This window comes from Mixophyes fleayi, chromosome 8, assembly GCF_038048845.1.
Source record: "Mixophyes fleayi isolate aMixFle1 chromosome 8, aMixFle1.hap1, whole genome shotgun sequence".
Lineage (NCBI taxonomy): Eukaryota > Metazoa > Chordata > Amphibia > Anura > Limnodynastidae > Mixophyes > Mixophyes fleayi.
In genome coordinates this window covers 37746533-37766309 of record NC_134409.1, presented here as the reverse complement: position 1 = coordinate 37766309, position 19777 = coordinate 37746533, and the positions used below count along the sequence as shown (strand labels likewise).

General features: G+C 37.9%; 2 protein-coding genes across 4 annotated transcripts in view; both read left to right on the top strand.

Moving 5' to 3' along the window:
• Positions 1–7348, top strand: part of BTBD8 (BTB domain containing 8) — a 61826-nt gene extending 54478 nt beyond the window's left edge. Inside the window, exons 15-18 of one of the 2 annotated variants that reach the window (XM_075182382.1) lie at positions 118–205; positions 468–598; positions 978–3113; positions 6352–7348. In XM_075182382.1, coding sequence (XP_075038483.1) covers positions 118–205; positions 468–598; positions 978–3113; positions 6352–6797 — 2801 coding nt within the window. In that variant the 3' untranslated portion in view covers positions 6798–7348. Of the gene's footprint in view, positions 1–117; positions 206–464; positions 599–977; positions 3114–6351 lie in introns of both variants that reach the window. The other variant, XM_075182381.1, reaches the window with a different exon arrangement.
• Positions 7349–7762: 414 nt separating this feature from the next.
• On the top strand, positions 7763–18804 carry C8H1orf146 (chromosome 8 C1orf146 homolog). Of its 2 annotated transcripts, none has more exons than XM_075182384.1 (6): positions 7763–8171; positions 9703–9819; positions 12668–12761; positions 14573–14741; positions 17006–17084; positions 18254–18804. In XM_075182384.1, the coding sequence occupies exons 2-6, from the start codon at positions 9751–9753 to the stop codon at positions 18356–18358; spliced, it is 516 nt and encodes a 171-aa protein (XP_075038485.1). In that variant the 5' UTR covers positions 7763–8171; positions 9703–9750; the 3' UTR covers positions 18359–18804. The 2 variants fall into 2 exon arrangements, with proteins under 2 accessions (XP_075038485.1, XP_075038484.1); XM_075182383.1 differs by having other exon boundaries at positions 7764–8194.
• The last annotated feature ends 973 nt before the right edge of the window (positions 18805–19777 follow it).

The following is a 19777-nucleotide window of genomic DNA, read 5'->3' as shown; positions in this document are numbered from 1 at the left end:
CAGTTTTATTTAAGGAATATTGCACTGAAGATGTTTACAAGCCTCCTAGTTATATTGAAACAGAACAATAGCCAAAACAGGCTAACCTCTATGATATCAATTGTCTTCACTGTCTAGGAGCAAAATCTAAATCTTCAGCAAAAATGTCCAACGGGAGTTCAGTCAAACGCAAGGTCAATGAAGCGGAGAGTCGGGAAGTGAGCAGGTCTGTTCATATGTGTATAATTCATGTTTTCTCAAGTCCAGACAGTCTATTTGGTTGTCCTGGATGCGTCCCTAAATTTTTCTGGGATTATGCTCAGCTTAAACTCCATAGGCATTCTCATTTTGTAAATGTTATCAGTGAGCACATCTGAATATTATGCATCAATTCATTTAACACATTATGTGTGTTTTACCATTTACTGTTCTATAACTTTTACTGGAGAATATTAAAAAAAAAAAAAATTCTACTATTTTTCTAGTAGCTCTTCAACAAAAAAAGTGACTGTCGATGGAGGGAATGATTCAGTACTTCAGAAAAAGAAGGGAAACAAAATTAGCACTTGTACTGATCTAAGGCCAAAGAGTGCTCCAGCTGCACTGTCAAAAAAACAAGGTAACGCTTCAAGATTCTGAAAGTTTAAACTTAAATTCGGAGAGTGAAATCTTATGCCATTTGTAGCGATGTTGTACACTATTATAACACACACATAATAAACAATTAGAGCGTTTTATAGATATAGGCTGTTGTCTTAACAATTAATGAGGAGGATAACTGTGTCTTAAAATACTAGAATGCTCCCCTCTAATTTGCAAACTGGTGCCACTAGTTTAAGCAGGATATGCTGAGCAGCAAAGGTTGGTTACTAACATTAATTGTGTGTTGGAAAGTTGAATTCAGTTGGGGGCTATTGGCCAAACTGAAAGTGGATTAGCTAGTACTTTTTGTTATGTTATATTTTAATTTTGTTTTTTCACTATTTATTTCTTTATAGGCATTCCCGGGGATAGCTCAAAAATGCCTAAATCTGTCTCTTCCAAACAAACTGAAGTCAAATCAGACTCAAAGTTAGTGAACCAGCCTACCTCTGCAGATAAGCATGGATCCTTGAATAAAAATACTACAAAAACTACATTTACATCAGCAAGCAAAACACAATCAAATGTGCAAAGTAATAAAAATAGTGTCATTAAATCTTCTATTACAAATCACAAAGAATCCAAAGCCAAACTACCGACTACTTCTAAAACTTCCAATCTACAGAACAGGACAAATCAAAAGAGCTCTCCTTCAGCTGTAAAAAATGGTAACAACAAACCTTCAATGTGTTTGGGGAAAAACCTCCCTAAATCAGATGGTTCTGAGAGCCCAGTGTCTGTAGCAAATGAAGGCAAGCAAGCTGCCAGCTGTCAATTTGAAGAGGGAGCAGAGCATTCTGAGGACATGGCAATAACTGCAGATGTATCTTGTCAGGACGATTCAATGGGTAATCAAGAATCTATGGTACAGAAGCCCGATTTAGAGCATTGTCCCTGCCAAGAAAATAATCTAGCAGCATCTGTTCTACATTACCCATCTAATTCAAAAGAAGGCTTGACAGAAGATACAAATCAAACAAAAGTAAGAAATGTTGACAGTGCAGGGTCAGATGAAGTGCCCTTTGTGAGTCTTTCCAGTGAGCAGAAGCCAGACTGTAAAAATATCTGTGACTCTGAAAACTCTAAATGTGCTGATAGTTCAAGCGAAAGTGAGTTGTGTTCTGTAAAAGAAGTTGAAAGAGTTCCAAAACAAAAAGAGAGAGAAGATATGACATTTATGGAGTTCTCTGAGAACACTACCAATAATATGCAGAGTTCTAGTAATGCTGCTGAATCATGTTTACAAAGTGTTTCCACCAGCCATCAACATGCCATGCATAATGGTGGACATCTTATGAACTGTACATCAGAAAGGCAAATCTTTGATTATCAAAGAGATATGAACATTACTGAAGTAGCTGATAGCCATCAGAAGTTCGATATCAAGCTTATGGGTCCATGGAATAAACACTCAAGTATGTTACATGAACGTGAGAGTCCAGAGTCTGAGAGTGGCAGTGCCAGTACGTCCTCTGATGACATCAAGCCAAGGTCTGAAGATTATGATGCGGGGGGCTCTCAGGATGATGATGGCTCAAATGAAAGAGGAATCTCTAAGTGCAGCACTATGCGGTGCCATGATTTTCTTGGGAGAAGCAGTAGTGACACAAGTACTCCTGAAGAACTGAAGGGTTATGATGGTAGTTTAAGAATTGATGTCAAATTGAAAAAAGACAGTTCGGAGTTATTTCGTGTCAACTCTACTAGTGATGATGAAGGACCACGAAAAAGAACAGAACCATGGCTGCAAAGGGATTTAGCCAGACAAAGTGCAAATCACACAAATGTTTGCGGCAATGTACAGTTTTCTCAGGAAATTGAACATCTGTCCTCATCGGCTGATGAAACTGAAGATGAACGATCGGAGGCAGAAAACCCTGGGCTGAAAGGTCCATCTGATGTTGATGTCCAGCCCTATCAAGGCATCATAAATTTAGCTTTTGATGATAATGCTGAAATTGAGAGTGATGGCCAGCGAACCACTGGAAATAAAAGTTTTATGAGGTCTGTGCTCCTGTCTGTGGATGAGTGCGAAGAGCTAGGGTCAGATGAGGGAGATCTTCATGCTTCACAAGTGCGAAAAGCTGAGTCTTTGACTCCAACTGATGTGTTTGAGAAAAACAATACGGATGGTTCTTCAGCATTATGTTCAGAGTGTTCCCAAATTGAGGAGGGTAAACCAATGGAAAACACAAGTAAATATCCGTCTTCAGCTGCAAAACAACTGACATTAGATGAAAGTTCCATGACTGGCCAGGTGGTTGCCGAATCTGATGCGTGTAAGGCCACCTACAAACCCACAGAACCAGAAAGTGAACTTAAGTCACAGGCACGGCCATGCCATTTGGATCTGTACACAGAATTGCCCTCTGATACACAAAGGTATTGCTGTACTAAAACTGCTAAAGCTTGTAAGAGTCAGTTTCTAGACTACCAAGGCAGAGACAACCATACATCACCTACTGAAAGTTCCAACAATGCTTTATCTGCAGGTAACAAACATTAACTATCAAACAGTAGAGTTATTATTTATATATTTCCAATGCAGTGTTCTGCAATAACTGTAATGAAGAATTTGATTATTGCAAATCATTAATACTTTGAATATTCTGTCACTTTATATTCAAATGACAAAATACTTTTACCTTGTACAGGTGTTTGTATTTGTGTTCAGGTACTTTCTCATTTAAATAGAGGACTAGTAATCCTCCCTCCTAAAATATAATTTAGAAACAGCTGGAGAAAGCAACTAGTTGCCTATCCCTGATATATATAAAATGTGTGTAAAAATTAATCGGCTCCTTCGCATGATTCAGTTGGTGTAGATATTCTTTAAGTTGCTAGTCAACAGAACTTCCAGCTTTCAACATGTTATTGGGTACCCCTGCCTGTTGTTTTCATTTTTCGCTCCACCATGTCCATATGTAAGCAATTTTGGAAACAGGTTAATTCTAGCTCAGCCCAGTTCAATCAGTGGATTAGAATGGAGAGAAGCTTGAATTTGTTTCAAAGTGGTTTTCTTGAATCTGATCTCAAGTTAAAAAATTGACAATAAATTTTCGAACATTAGATAGCTCACATTGTTTATTCTAAGTTCAAGCAGGGTAAACAGGTTTGAGCCAAATGCAATATGTTCAGTCTTAAAAATACTATATACAATGTAGGTGTTTAACAGTTTTCCATGTGAACTTCAAATTCAAACTTGAACACAGTAATGTTCACTGTTCAAATGAAGACATTTTCTTTAAAAAATAATGTTGCCCATTTAAGTTCAAATAGGCAACATTTTATAGTTTATTTTAATGTCTTTTGCTTTAACAGCATACTTGAATCCTGCAGTCAAACCCAAATTGCATTACAATCTTTTTTTTTTTTTTTTGGGCATGTTCAAACAGGTTTGATGCCCTTGAATCGGCCAAGTTCAACTAATTTGAGCGTCTCTATTGCAATGTTCACAAGGCTTTGCAAACCCGCCTTTAACATTGTGTTCACAACACAAAAGTTAAAGGCACTCTAATCTCATTGTATTGAAATCCATTTTAACATATCAGTATGTCTCAAAATCCCTTCTTTCTTTTTTTTTTTGCATAGCCCAATTAGGTAGAGTACTTTTAATAAAGCCAACGGTCATAGCTTAAACAGCAACAACATTTTTTTCAGGGGGATATGGACAGGTGAATATATATAAAGCTTCTCACTTTCATATAACTGAAATAATGTACTCCCTACTATAGTATATAACTACATTGTGCTTTTATACAGGTAACACTCTGAAGTGTGGGTACATTATTTCGTACTACTCATTATAGAGACACAACATACATATACAAATATACATGCTTAATTTGTGTCCATGTCAGTATATTGGTGATCACTTACCCCTTATATCCGGTCCCCTGCCTACTGATAGGCCTTAGTCATCTGGAGCCAGTCATGTCTGTTTATAAAAATTTGGGGTATGGTCTATTCAGAATTACGGAATTTGTGGTGATGTAACTTCCTGAACTGTAAAAAGACAGCGTCCTTCAGACTATAGACATGACCCGCTGTAGATGATCATGAATGATCATAAATGATGCGTAAAATGTTTCTGTCATTAGAAAACAAGGGACCGGACACGAAAGGTAAGTGAGTGGCCGTTGTAAAATATATATATTGTGTGTATGTATATGTATCTGGAAATTCAATTTATATATTTGCTTAGGTGATCTAAAAAGGAACACTGTACCCAGTCCTAGTTTAGTATAGTGTGCTATTTATATGGCTATTTGTCCTTAATGCATCACATAGATTGAGAATACTGGCAAAATTGGAAACAGTCACACAAAATGTAGTCTCTTCAGCTGGTACTTAACTGAAGCTTCCAGCATGTATTACCTATGGGGAGCACATTGGGAGCAGTTCTAACTCAGTATGAGCATTTACCATTTTGATTAAGGGGTGAAACACTCCATCACCAGCCCTCCCCTTTCCTTCAGAAACCTGCACGCTGCTCTTCTGCGCATGCACCTAGAAGCTCCGTTTTGGGTTTTCAGGCTTCACTGCTGATTCCCCGCCCCCTGCGCATGTTCAGCAGAGCAGGGGCTTCGGGAGGGGATGGGACAGCACCCTCACCTTTCAACTGCAAGCATTTCTGTTACTGCCCAAAATTTATAACCCAAATTCAGGTAAATCCATGTGTGTTGTAACAGGGGAAAAATAACAAATATACAAAGCAACTATACCAGTATCTTAATTGTTTCTGCAATGGTATCTAAATATGTTATCTGCATATTTATAATTTTATAAAATGATCAGTTACTTGAACTTTATTTTCATGTCACCCAGTATAACATGCATTGAATTGGTCTATAAATGCTGCAATGGTAAAACATTGACTAACTGAACCTATGTAAATCCTGTTTTATTTCACATAAAAACTAGATATTAGGCAGAGTTGTTTGATCGCTGAAAGCGACAGTGCCATAATTGTGTAGAATTTCCATACATGGTTAAACTGTGCTTCAAGTTGGCTATTTTGAAGATTTGTTGCAGAAGTTTTTCAATTGTGTTTATTTGTCACATTTTACCATTCTGCAAACAATGGTATCCCTTTAATTCTATTTTAATAAACCTTGCATGAAGTCAGAAAGATGTATACATACTTGTACATATATTTGTTGTAATTCTCCACTCCTCCAAATAGAGATTACTAAATTCTGAATGCCCAAGACATTGCACCACGGACAGAGTCCATGTTGTTGTTAGTTGAATTCACTCAACTGTACAAATGGCATTGCCTGTTGTTGATATCGCCCATTTACCGCGAGAGAGATTCTACACTATTCTTACATCTCCAAGGCAAATTAAAATTTCCTGTGCCATTCTAACCCCTGACTATTCACCTCCAACAAATTAGGGAAGGTGTTGTAATCCTGTATGAATCTTTTTAAAGATAGACAGAACTGATATACCCAAAGGGTGTAACGTTGTCTGTTGCCTCCTTTGATAATTCAGTGTCTACTCAAATAACCCATTTTCTGTATCAGAAATTTCAGATATTTGTTTCCTAGGGTTACCCTGCTGCTTCACTTTCATTTCTGAACAGAAATCTGTTTAGAAATTTATATTTGTATACGTTTGTGAAATGTCTGTGTACCCCGCTGTTTTAATGATCGTATGTTCGTCTTCATTGACTCTGGGGTAAGAGCATAACTATTTTACAATGTGCAGTATTATGAATTATTTCAGGGCACATAGATGATATTGACTCATTGGCACAAACCTGCATGTATGACCAGCGTCCTCCAAAGTCCCTTTCTCCTATATATGAGATGGATCCCGTCGAAGGAATTGAGCAGAGGCTGAAGACTGAATCTAGACTAATGGAGTTTGATTTTGAAGATCAGCAGTTTGTAGAGAGGGATTGGACACTGCTAAGAGAGCTGCTAGCCGATCATGGATCAGATGTTGATATTATAAACTCCGTTCCTGAGGATCTCAGTCTAGCACAGTACCTAATCAATCAGACATTGCTTTTAGCTAGAGAGAATCCAAAATCTCAGGGCAAAGCATGGGGGGATTTGTCATCTCCATTTGAGGATTCTACAAGTGTCACAGTGACTAGCTTTTCTCCTGATGAGTGTTCCTCCCCCCATGGAGAATGGACTATCCTTGAATTAGAAACCCATCACTAGATTGGTTATATTGTTTTCACACTCTATTTTCTCCTACAATCTTCACCAGAATTTGTTACTGGTAATAGTTGAATTTTGTTAAATTAAATAAGTAGTCAGATGAATTGTATTAAACTGTTTATAGTTACGAAATAAATGACAGTTTTAATGCTGTTTGCAGATAACACCACACAGCTTGTAGAGACATATGGTAATTATGCAAGATTCCAGTTTTCTGTATGTCCGTAATACAAATTCTTTTACTAAGAGAGTGTATATAGTATATAAAAACAATGCTGCATATATCAACAGTTTCTCAAGTCTAGCAAACCAATTCTGTTTTCTTCCAAGGTGTGCTACCCAACACTGCAAAGTAACTTCACAAAATGCCTTGTCAGAATGCATTTATTTTCCATAGGTTAATAATTAAAATAGACAAATGAAACAATACAATCTGTGCCAAGAGACCAATTTTTTTCCTTAGTTTGTTTTGCATTGATTGCTTTAAGCAAGACATGAGCATGTCATTTTTCTGTGGTACTTGGTAATAAAAGACTTTTGTTTTGAATAAACTGGATTTGGTATGAATGCTGTGTATTACAGATTTGATGATCGCTGTCTTTGCTTCTCAATACCTTAACCAGGCCAACACGTAAATAAAGTTGAATTTAAAAATGTTCCCACTATCAGGGGCGCACTCAGGATTTTTAGGGGGGGGGGGTGCTATATACAATACAGCACCGCTTCTTTGACAGCGCCGCTATGTGGGACACTTTGTTAGTGGAGAGGGGGGGGGGGGTTTCTGGAGACCCAGAAACCCCCCCTGCGTGCGCCCCTGACTATCTGTAGTCTACAAACAAGCAATTTTATTTTTATTTTTTTCATCTTTTTCTAAAATAGAGATTAGCGGTTGTTGAAATCTTTATGTACTTTTACATATAATGTATCCTGCTTTAGTACATCTTAAAAAGGGAGCATTGAAATATAACATATGTAGAATTGTAAAGAGCTGCTGCATGTGCTGAATAATATGTGCAGTTTGTCAGTCTTCATATGACCGTTTCTGACTACACTGCAGTGAATACGTTATCTCTAGCGTTCAGACTTCATTCATCTCCTGCAAGTTTGGGATTTTCTGTTGACTAAATGTGGCAAGAGGTGTATATAATTCATAGGAACTGGTACTTTGCAGATTCCTCCACATAACAATAAAGAAATGGACTTCTATTGCCTTAATCACTTATGCTGCCTTAGCCACATACAATATGGCCGTCTCTACGTGTGGTGTTGGCTCCTCCCACTGGCTCCATGAGGTGTTACTGTGGCAACCAGGCTTGCTGACAGAAAAGAGACCTGGAATAGCTCAATATTGCACAAAGTAATTAGTAAAGTGAGGTAATGTAACCTAATACACAGAGGTAATTTGCCTGTATGTCAAGGTCCCTTTCCTCTAGTTAAATGTAAAATTATGTTAAGATAAAAAGGCACATTGAATAGCTGGGTTTAGAATTATTTGCAGAGACACGGACTGGAATGTCAGTGAATGTAATGTCTGGCAGGCTGGCACATCACTTTATTTAATTTTTTTTTTTTTCTTTCTTCCCAGCCATGTAGACATCAATTCACATTACTCACACTTTATCATTTGTCTCTTCTCCCCAAATTCTTTCATGTCTCATGCCTAGGTCCATATGTAATATCCAATCAATTGCTTCTAAGCCTGGTTGTCAGTTTTCTGGAAGGAGTAGTAGTACTGTCCTTTCTATAGCTCTTTTGGTTCTGCCCTATTTAGTAGCATTGGTATCAAATCCAGTTTTCACTGGCCAGTCCAGTAATCTATTGGCCAATTAATGTCCAATTCCTAAATCCAACTTAATTATAACCCTCTCTGTGTATTTATGTGAATTTTGGTGGTGATGGTTTAATATACATATAGGAGGCTGGGTATTATATTTGAACACAAATGGCAGCATACACGTATCTCCACACGTGAGCAAAAGTGGCCCTCTGACCATTTTATGTCATGTGAGATAATATTCACTGACCACGGCTGGATCTGAAGAGGAGATTCGGTGCTACAGGAGCTGAGAACTAAAATCATTGCAACAGGTGGTAACTAAAAATGGGGAAAAGGAAAAGTGGGACCATGGAGGGGTATTACAGCTGCTATCAGAACTATTAGTGAAACATAACTGCTTATGTAACCATGAGTGTGATCCTGTGGCCAGAATTGTCATAGGATGAAACAAGAGTTTAGATATGTGTGCAGCATTATGGCAAAGATCATTAGTTGGCTGCAGCTTACATTAGGAAGCGCAACCTTGGCACTGTAAACGGTGCCCAAGCTAAATTTACATCCTATTAGCAGCTGGCAATCTAGGCTGCAGATGAAATGCAATTTCTTACCACTCCTTGCTTGTTGGCATGTCTCCATTTCCACGTGAAACAAATGGCTGCTTTCTGGATGCTGACAGATTTCATTTATGACCCCCTACAGCGATAAATTATTTTTTATTTATACTTACCGAGTCTGGAATCTTGTGCTGATCAAGCTGTAGGCAGACTGCACCCCACTAATCTCTGTGCTTCCAGGCTGTATGGTAATGGATACTCTTTATCATTAACATTTATTTATATACTCATCTGCTTTATAATCATACTCTGTAATGTGTATTGCAAGATAAGAATAAGTACAACATAAATCTTTATGAAGAAGCCCTTGAACCATTAGAGCACAGGGTTTCTATTAACATGCCCCTTTATTTTCTACGGGAAGGTGCAGCACAGTCCAAATGACAAGTCCTAGCTAACAGAGCAGCAAAGACTGACATTGTAGAATTAATTCTACTAAGTGTACTGTGTATGCATGCACGTACTCGAAGGCTTGATTGCTTGAACTAATATTCATGGGTCTTTTACATAATAGTTGTCCACAGAAAGAGCTTTAAATTCAACACACAACCGAGTGCACAAAATGGCCAATCCGGCTGCAAAGAAGACAAAGGGCTGGAGCACCACCGTGATTCTGAGCAACTCTTTGCAGGTACTGTGCACATGTTAAGGGACATCATTTCATAGTGCTAAAAATGAAAGACCTGAAATATACTAAGAGGGGCTCAAAGTGAAAGGTTTAAAAACAAAAAAAATATTATGCAATTGCACAAGTAAAGCGACCGCTCTTTACATTTAATAGATTATTTTATGAAATTATGTTTACCGTGCAGAAAAACCTATGTCATGTTTTCTTGAAGTGGCAACTAACAGTGGATATACAGTTGGTATTAGTGGCTTAGGTAGATGTCAGTGGAAAATGAAGCATATTTGGAGCCTTGTAAGTTCAAACAGACAGCAGTGGGAGTCATTGTCAGGGCCATCTGTGACATTGGGCCAGGTCACAGTAGTAACCGCTGCATCTCCTATATGTTCCCTTTAGGACTATTGTTTCCATTTAATACAGACTGTTTTAAACTGGACAGGTCATCACACAAATAGACCAGAGTCAAAACAATAAAAATATTTATTTAAAAGAACTTGTTACCTTTTTTTTCTTGTTTCAGTGTATTTCTTTGTAAACTATTTGAATGTTTGCTGAATCTCTTCTGTATCGTGTATATGCAGACATATACCAATATACTATGCATGCTGCAAGGGAAGTGGTAAATAATTGGGATTAACACAACAGTAATTGCAGAGGAATGTGGTTTGATTGGATATGTCATAGAGATTTAAATATGGAGATGTCAATTACAGATGCACTGTAATAAGTTCACATGCTTACTGCATGCCTGCATTGTAAAAAAAATACATAGTCTATCTAAATGTAAAATTAATTGTCAGTTCACAACAAAGTTTTGAAAGCTGTGAAGGATAGTTATACATACAGTCAAGTCCATAAATATTGGGATCTCATATTGAGAGTTGACAACAACAGATTCCAAATGCAAATATCACACCTAGAATCAACTCCAGATCTTTTACCTGCTTAATTGATGACAAAATAATGAGGCAATAGCCCACACATGTCCATGAAATAACTTTTGAGTTGATTGTCCCATTACTTTTGGTCCCTTAAAAAGCGGGAGGCACATATAGAAACCGTTGTAATTCCTACACGGTTCACCTGATTTGGATGTAAATTCCCTGAAATTAAAGCTAAAAGTCTGCAGTTAAAGCACATCTTGTTTGTTTCATTTCAAATCCATTGTGGTGGTGTATGGAGCCCAAAATATGAGAATTGTGTCGATGTCCCAATATTTATGAACTTGACTGTAGGTGCCCACTCCATGTTCAGCCTCTATTATGGTAATTGCAATGTGCAGTTATCAAAATATAGATATATGATTTCTATAGCTAATGCAATATCTTCGTATACACTGACATTTTCCCAAATGCTTGATGGACCACAAACTCAATGAGCAGCATGCATGGTATGTCTACTTTTTGTTCATGCTGCAACAACCCTAGTTCAGGTTGCATGCACTGATAGCGTATGACAAGTAGCATGGTATATGAGCGTATGCAGCTTGTATCATTTATGGACTTTCCTGCATTTGAAGAACTATTTACGGATAAATTTTCCTAGGAAATCAATAATCTATATCAAAGATCCTATCAAGCTGTATTCACCAGCCACTGCACAACAAAAAAAAATTATGCCTAGAATTACATGTATATCCGGCCACACTCCATAAATGATTTTCTGCCACAGCTACTGTATCAACCATGCAGGGCCGGATTAACCCGAGGTCTAACTGGGCTATAGCCCAGGGGCCTCGGGCATCCAGGGGGCCCTTCAAACTCCTCAGCAGCATTATTGATCGGTCAGGGGCGGGGGCGCCCCCGGCCCGATCGATGCTGCTGAGTACTGTCAGTGCAGTCCTCCGTCCCGGCGCGCTGTAGTCTGCTTACTGAGGATATCTCACGAGAGTTCATGAACTCTCGCGAGATCTCCTCAGTAAGGAGCTTACAGCGCGCCGGGACGGAGGACTGCACTGACAGGTAAGTGCTTGGGGGGTCCTCGCGGGGGGTGGGGGGCGACGGACGGCTCACATTGGGGGCCTCGCGGGGAATGGAGGGCCCCTTAGCCCAGGGGCCTCCATTCCCTTAATCCGGCCCTGCAACCATGTGACCAGCAGATGCATGTAGGCACCAGGATAAATTATCCCAGTGCATGCAGTATTTTTTGTTTGAAAGTTGGCATTAGAAAATACTTTCAAAGCACTAGTCTGAACATACCTTTAATGGAATTATAACATTTTAATAAATCTATATATAGAGCATTATACAATTACACATAATTATGCTAGAGTTATCAGATCAGTCATGTACTGCAATTACCTCTGATGTACGATTGTCATTTCTGCACAGTAAAAACTGGGAAGGATCACTGGACACACAGACATTCTACCTCTACACAATATTATGCTGACTTCCCATTTTCCCAAGTTACAGAAATGTGGATTAAATAGCCGATTTTAATTTTTAACATAAATTATTTAATTCAGGTTATTGCAATTTTGGAATAGGTCTCACCATTCTCATAGAGAAACTGTAGTAGAGACTGTTATGTGAACTTTTAACACTATAACATGCTAACTATTACAAAATAAATGTAACTATGGGTTCATATACTTGGGGTTTAGTGGTCCTTTAGGAGCATTTTATATAATTGGCAGTGGGAATTCTTAGGGAAGTCGGGAATAATCCATACAATAAAAAGGAGACCCTGAAAGCCTTTACTTGGCCAGACCCAATTTTGAGAACCAGTGGTTTTATGAACAGACTCCAAATAACTTAATAGTCTATAACGGCATAATAGACATCTTATGACTGCATCGTGATTCTAATACAATTACGTTTTCACACTGCATATCATGATATTCCTTCCACAGGAGCATGAAGTGACTGCTTCTTTATTGAACCAACAACATAAGCTCCGTTTTTCAGAGTCTGTGCAAAGTGGATGTGTTATTTTTCCTCTTTCTGGTATGTTAATTATTGATAGAAGTTACAGTAATGTAGAGAAGGCTGCCTGCAAAAATATTTAATGTATGCCTTTCAGTTTAATGAAACCGCAAACGGAATGCAAGGTTCAGCTCTCCTATCCAATCAGCTTCACCCAAATAATAAGCGGTGCAGGCTTGTTGTAGAACCTCCGCCTGGGGTTCCAATATTGTCAATTGTACACATTTGAAGAAGCAAATTCTCGCATCACACGAGGCAGGAACAGAGCCCCCAAAAATTTGCACACTTTTGTTCTAGAATAATAAAACTACTCCTATGGTAAAATGTGCTTCTTCATATAAGTGCAGAGGCTTCTTTTGTCTACAATTACCTTTTAATTTATTCATTTAAAAATTACCCCACCCCCTCACCCCAAAGATTATCATCTCAAATCACACAGTTAAATGAAAACCATTTTGATAGCAGATTCACATCTAATCTCACTTTCTTAAATCTCATACCTCAGCTATTACTTAATATGAACATTGTTTAAAAAAAAAAAATCTGAGAGCTAGATCCATGATTTCTTAGCTGCCAATTGATTTTGTATTTTTTCTCTCCATTTAGTTGTATTAAAATGGCTTTACAAGCCTGTAATGTGCACTGGAATTGCTAGTATACAATCAAGTGATTGGTTTACAACATTGCTATACAATCAAATTGCACAAACACTCTTATTGTAAATTTAAAAATATTCTACATCTGCACAATGTTTTTTAAGTTTAATTATATTGACACAAACTTTATATATGTACTGATCCATAGCTTTAATGATTTATGGTGTCCACACCGGTTTCATTCAACTGCTGGCACATGCCTCAACCTCTGGTTTATTGGGTGTGGGAGAACTTTCACTACTTACAATAAACAATGGAGAGCAGTTTTGCAATAATTAATCTGTCATTACAGACTTTTATGTTTCCTATATCCTCTAGTCTTTTAATGAGGCATACGCATGCCCATGCATTTACACTTTTATAATGGAAATCGGCCCCTACTGTCTACCACTGTGGCTGAAGATGGGAGGTGCGGCTGGTCCCAGTATTGCTCTATAGGAAATAATGGTGGTAACAGGCTATTGCTTGTCGAGACTTTGTAAATGCTGATAGGGCTGCCCAACTGTACAGTGGGTGTAATTTATTCACCAACTGTTGGGCGAATCAGGACAAATATGCACATTACATATGGCTGCTCTTATGGAAACCAGTGTTCAGATGTCTGCATAATTTTCCACACGTGGACGAATTTTTCCTTTACAATGAATTCCTATGGGAACGTAGTAATGTTGTCAAAAGCAAGTTGAAAATCAAAACTAAAAATGCATTTTAAAGGCACCATTAAACAAAAAGAGGCAAGCAAAAAACCCATCTGAGTACATATAGTAGCTTAGGACAAGATTGCCTTTAAAAGTAAAGTACCCTTTCTAAAGGTGGAAACCATATAGTGTATCCTTTAGTGTTCGAGCCACTGGCGTTTCTTATATGCATTTTAATGTCAGTAAAATATGTAAACTGTTCTGACACTGAAAACCAGTTTCTAGTGTCACCATACCCGCTTCTGTTTTTACTAGTGGGTGTATTTCTTTTTGTTCTATATTTGCATCAGTAATGTATCCTAATAAGTTTGCATGTCAAATACAAATGCATTTTTAATAAATAACCACTATTGAGATAGAGAGAGAATTTGTTCAGGGGCATATTTTCTGTGATCTTTAATTCTTTGGACAAATCTATTTAACTGTTACATTGTATTGTATGTTAGCTGTGCTTTAATGTTGCTTTCCTTGTATTAAGGCATAGCCTTTTTGTTGGCAAGCACTCAGGAGCTCTTTGGACTGCAGAGAGAAACGCTCTTTGCTAGAATACAACAATTCATAACTGTTCATCGAAACAGCTTCTTAGTGCTAGTGGCTGCTCTCTATGGATCAGAGGAATGGGACTTAATGTTCGATATTCAGCTGAGGTACATATTTACATTTTAAATGACTATTTGGTTATTGCACTGTTTACAAACATCTGGCTATTTTGTGTATTCCAAGTGTAAGTGCTGTCATCTATGACTCCGTAGACCTGCTTTGTAGAAGATTTTGTGCAGCAAATAAAATGCCATTATTGAGAATTTTTCATACGCAGATGTTATAGATACAGTAATGCTATTGTCTTTTTTTTTTTTTTTTTACAGTTTTCACTAACAGCAAGGGCCTTTGCAAAATATCTATTGAAAATTAGAGATAATATTGACATTACCTAAATGATCTTACATTAGGTAATTAACCTAAAATTATTCAGGCAACGGACCATTTTAATACATTAGTGTGCCCAATACCTATTTACAAAACAAGGGAGGTAACATACAAGATGAGACCACTCATGCATGTGAGGGGTTCTTACATTTATAGAATAATGATAATGTTACAGATTGAGCTAGGTATATGGTCAGGTTTTATATATGTGTATTTGGTTTTGATTCATATAGAATTTGGTTATTGGGGATATAGAAAGGGTAGACTTAAGACTTAAATTACATTTCAGCCTACTAATTCTGTTATTTCACCCAGAAGATTTTAGGATTACTTCATATATTTGCCCTCTTTAAAACAAGGTGTGGTTTGCCTCCCTAGAACACCGTGGGGCTGAGATTAGAGCCTGTTCTATTGTCTCAATCTCCATTACTAGGAAGTTTGATGGTGGGCCCAGGGCAATTGCCCTTTTGAGCACTGACAAGCACCATGTGATGTTTTAAACATACCAATGTGATTCTATGGGGACAAGTGCTTTTTAAAAGCAACACATCAAACCTCCCTAGAGCAGTGCTATGGAGTGAGCACTATGATGGTTAAGCAAAAGCTCCTCCATTTAGTATATATTTTGGTTTCTGACACTTACTGTTCCAAAAACATACCAATGTGTCACTCTTACTAAGCTGTGATAAAGTGTCCCATCACTGCATAGCATTCATAGTAGGTTAAAAAATACTTGCTCACATTGCATTGTGGTTATTCTGTAATTTCACTAAATCCCTATTTACTAGACTCCATTTGACAGAAATTATGTACTTCACTGGGACAGTGCAGCCTACTCGTGCCGAATTTATTCGTCGTGTTATAGCTGAAAAATTAAATTTCATAAGTAAGCTGGTCCTGCTGAAATAGCAGGACCAGCTCCAGTTAAACAGATCAAAATGTTAAAATATCCTGTTGCCATGCTAGGACCAGGTTGAGCCCAGGACTAGACATAGGAACAGCATTATTCTAATTTTAATAAAATAACAAAAACATGAAGAACAATATTAGGGTGAACCAACATAAGATTTGCTATAATAATGTCAAGCAGGATGGCCTTCGTCCCCTAGGCATATTGTTAGAGTTAGCAGGTTGTAGAGGGGCAGAATAATAGATGGCACATGATGGGTGCACTTATCATGTAGTATCCTATTTCTTTCCTGCTGCCAGGGTCTTATTTGTAGATAGGGACAGAGCCATCTGTTCTGTTGAGATAGGACTTCGGCATTGCTTGTGACACCACAACCACTACTGCCTTTATGAGAAGCCCTTGCCGTTAACAAGGTTTCCCACAGCATTGTGTAAATAAGTCACTTAATATAGAACTGAAGCATAGCAGAAATCCTAGGTGACTTATTTACACAATGCTGTGGGAAACCTTATTAATGGCAAGGGCTTCTCTTAAAGACAGTAGTGGTTGTGATGTCACAAGCAATGCAGAAATCCTATCTCTGCAGTCTATCCTCATTTGGCCCAGTTCCTGATTTTAATTAAAATGGCATCATCAGAGTTATGTCCTTAGCAACAGCACTCATCCCACTGCATGCCAGGGTTTAATCCTGCTGCATCTCTGGCTGCAACCATCCCCAAAATAAACTGCTGGATGCTGACAATCCCCTTTCCTGTTTTACTGGATTAGGCATCATGGTTCTTTAGCTGTTTGAGGTTTTCTATCCTTATTATAGTGCACAGATTTGCATGATATACTCATCAAAGCAGCCTGTAAGTCATATATAACATACTGCAACAGAAACACTCACTGTAAATCTAGCTGGGAGTTCACCTCCCCAGACGGAGGGGAACTACACTTGTCACTGACAGGGTTTGTACAGAATGCGCGTGAGCACCCTCAATTCTGACAACCTCTCCAATGACTTTTTGAATCTGCATTTCCTGTATACATAAACCTCTACATACGCTTTTTACTGTCCCATTTATTCAATAGGTTCCTTGGAAGTAATTTACGAATAATTCCTGCACATAATAGTGCAGATGTTGTTAAAAGAATTTTAACCATAGCCAAGGTAAGTTTATTAATATGTGACTGATATTTTACTAAGTAAAAGTTGCTTGTATGAGGTAATCTTATTGCCTTTACTGCACGTCATTGGCAAAGTGCACAGGTGCGGACCTAGTCTTCTGTCGGGAGATGATGCTGTTATCTAGAAGTACACATATGTTTGTGTAGAGGTGGAGAAATTTGAAGAGGTGTATTGTGCAAAAGTGTAAATATCACACCCAAGTCTAATCTCCTAACACTTTTGGACAACCACTTTCATTAAATGTAACATCATTCACCGTCATGTATGCCTTATATTAATCACACAAGTGCTTTTCTTTAAGCCTTTCTTTTTATATGGGGTAAAGTTCACCTAGAAATGCACCCCTCCATTGAAGTCCAACAGGAAAGGCTCAAAATGCTTCATATTAAAAGTATAGGTTGAGACTAGATCCCTGTCAGCTCAGGTCTTGTGCAAACTTGAAGTGCTTTTCTAGAGTAAAAATGGCTGTGCACCCTTCCGCAAAGCAAGGAACACCCCCTAAAGATGTTCCCTTTCCACCCCTTTATATAACTTACATAATGTTTTCTTCCAAAAATTAGATTATTTTTACTCTGCTCTGCAAAATTAGGTGTACTGGTGTACTTACTACATACTCTGCAAGGTATGCCTTTGTTCCACCAAACTCCAAACTCCTGCTCCCCTATAAATGCCGCCAGCTTGCTCCACATTCCCCATCGATTTGGTGTAAATCTAGGTATACCTGCGAAAAATCAAGACGCACAACGCCACCAAAGAGCATTTTGTGATGTGTAACACCCTTTACAGGTTTTAAATCCTCTTAAAACAATGCTATAAAGTTACAAACTCTATAAGAGTACTTTATTTGCTGTTTTTAAAAGGACACATACTAGACATTTGTGGCTATGATCAAGTTTGGGGGGTTTGTGTCTGCCACCCTCTTTTTAGGTCATTCTTTTGGCATCTCCAACTGGCCCCACCACACAGATGGGAGGAGTCTACATCCTCAATAATATGTCCTAAAAACCTGAACATTTTATATACTCATCTTATAATATTTATGTCAGATAAATGCAAATGAAAAAATACTAAAAGTAGAGTTAGTGTGGTATACTATAAGTAAAAGCAACTATATCAGATAAAGAACCTAAATTGTATGGAATGTTTTACAGGTTACTTGCAAACCTTGCCTTGAAAACATACGTGACAGACTTCTCCAGGCTAAATCGTATATTGTCGAAAATAGTCCAGTGTGGAAAACACTTGACCAGGTCTAATACTATGGATGCTAGAACATACACCATTACCTGTTTCAAGTAAATGGAATTTGTTCACCTACATTTGACAGTAACTGTATGCTCTCTTAGAATAGGTTACATGTTGGCTTCTTACCAGTGTTATTAGAAAAGGAGAATTATAATAAATTCCTATAGCAGTTACATACCTGTGAAATACATGTCAATGTAGACAAGAACTGCTTTATGTAGCTCAGTCTGTACACACAAAATATTGTGTGATTATTGTATGAACATGTGTAAACAGTAAGAGTGCTTCAACAGCAGATTTACAAATACAAACAGTTCATAAAATAAGTGATTTTTCATGTTAAGCAGTAACAATTGTGTATCTTTTCCCTTACTTCCTGTACTGTTGCTTAGCAAATTAGGAGGATTTATTCCGAATGTTGTACAAGCATCCAAATAGCTATTAATGACCTTAATAAATATTTACAAACTCAAACTGCATTGGAATAGCTTGATATCAGATACAGCCTGCTTCCTCTCCTTCTATAAACTAGCTGACTACCTGTCCTGCAGTAGAAGGAGATTTTAAGGTGTAGTAGAGCATAACCTCATGGAACAGTGTTATCTCTGCATTTTAAAGTCTTCTACAACAGCACTATGTAACATGGTATTTTTAGGCTTGTACATATAAGCATGCCACAATTGTTTTCATCCGGCCTTAGGTGTGGTTGTTGGCCAACGCTGTGATGAATGTTTGGTTGCTGCAACCCAAGACTACCTTATTGAAAGCAAGATTAGCAGGCTGAGCAGCCCGTATTAAAATATGTTTAGAAGCCAAGACCAACCTACTAATGTTATCAAGCACACTACCAGATGTTCCTCAACCATGTGTCCACCACGGTGGAACCACAGGTTGGTCTGTAAATATCTGATGTTTCTTGATATTTTTTGACTGGTGACCAGACTACCCCAATACTCAAACTATGAATGACCTTAACCTGCTGGTCAGATTACCAGAGTCAAAACTTATGTAAACTTTCTGATCACCAGTTTCCCACCACTCCCCTACAGTGTACGTAACAAAGTAACACGAACTATAGCTGATACAGTCAGGGTATTATTTTATTATGACTCCTTGGGTCATTGTGAATTCTAGTGCGTTATCAATCATATCCACAAATGTATCTGTAAAATATACAGTATCTTGAAATGTTTGAAATTGTATTTACATTTGCTCAACATCTGAATACAACCTATGTAATACTCTGTTATTAGTTGTCATTTCAGAATGAAGCCTACTGTAATTGTCTTAAAAATTTAGTGAAGGACACAAAGTGGGAATTAAATTAGCCACGTGGTGCCTCCGGAAATCGCCTCAAGGTCCAGCTGTGCACATTGCTGACAAATATGGTAACAAATCTCAGTTCCTTTTCTCCTCTCACCTCTATGGGA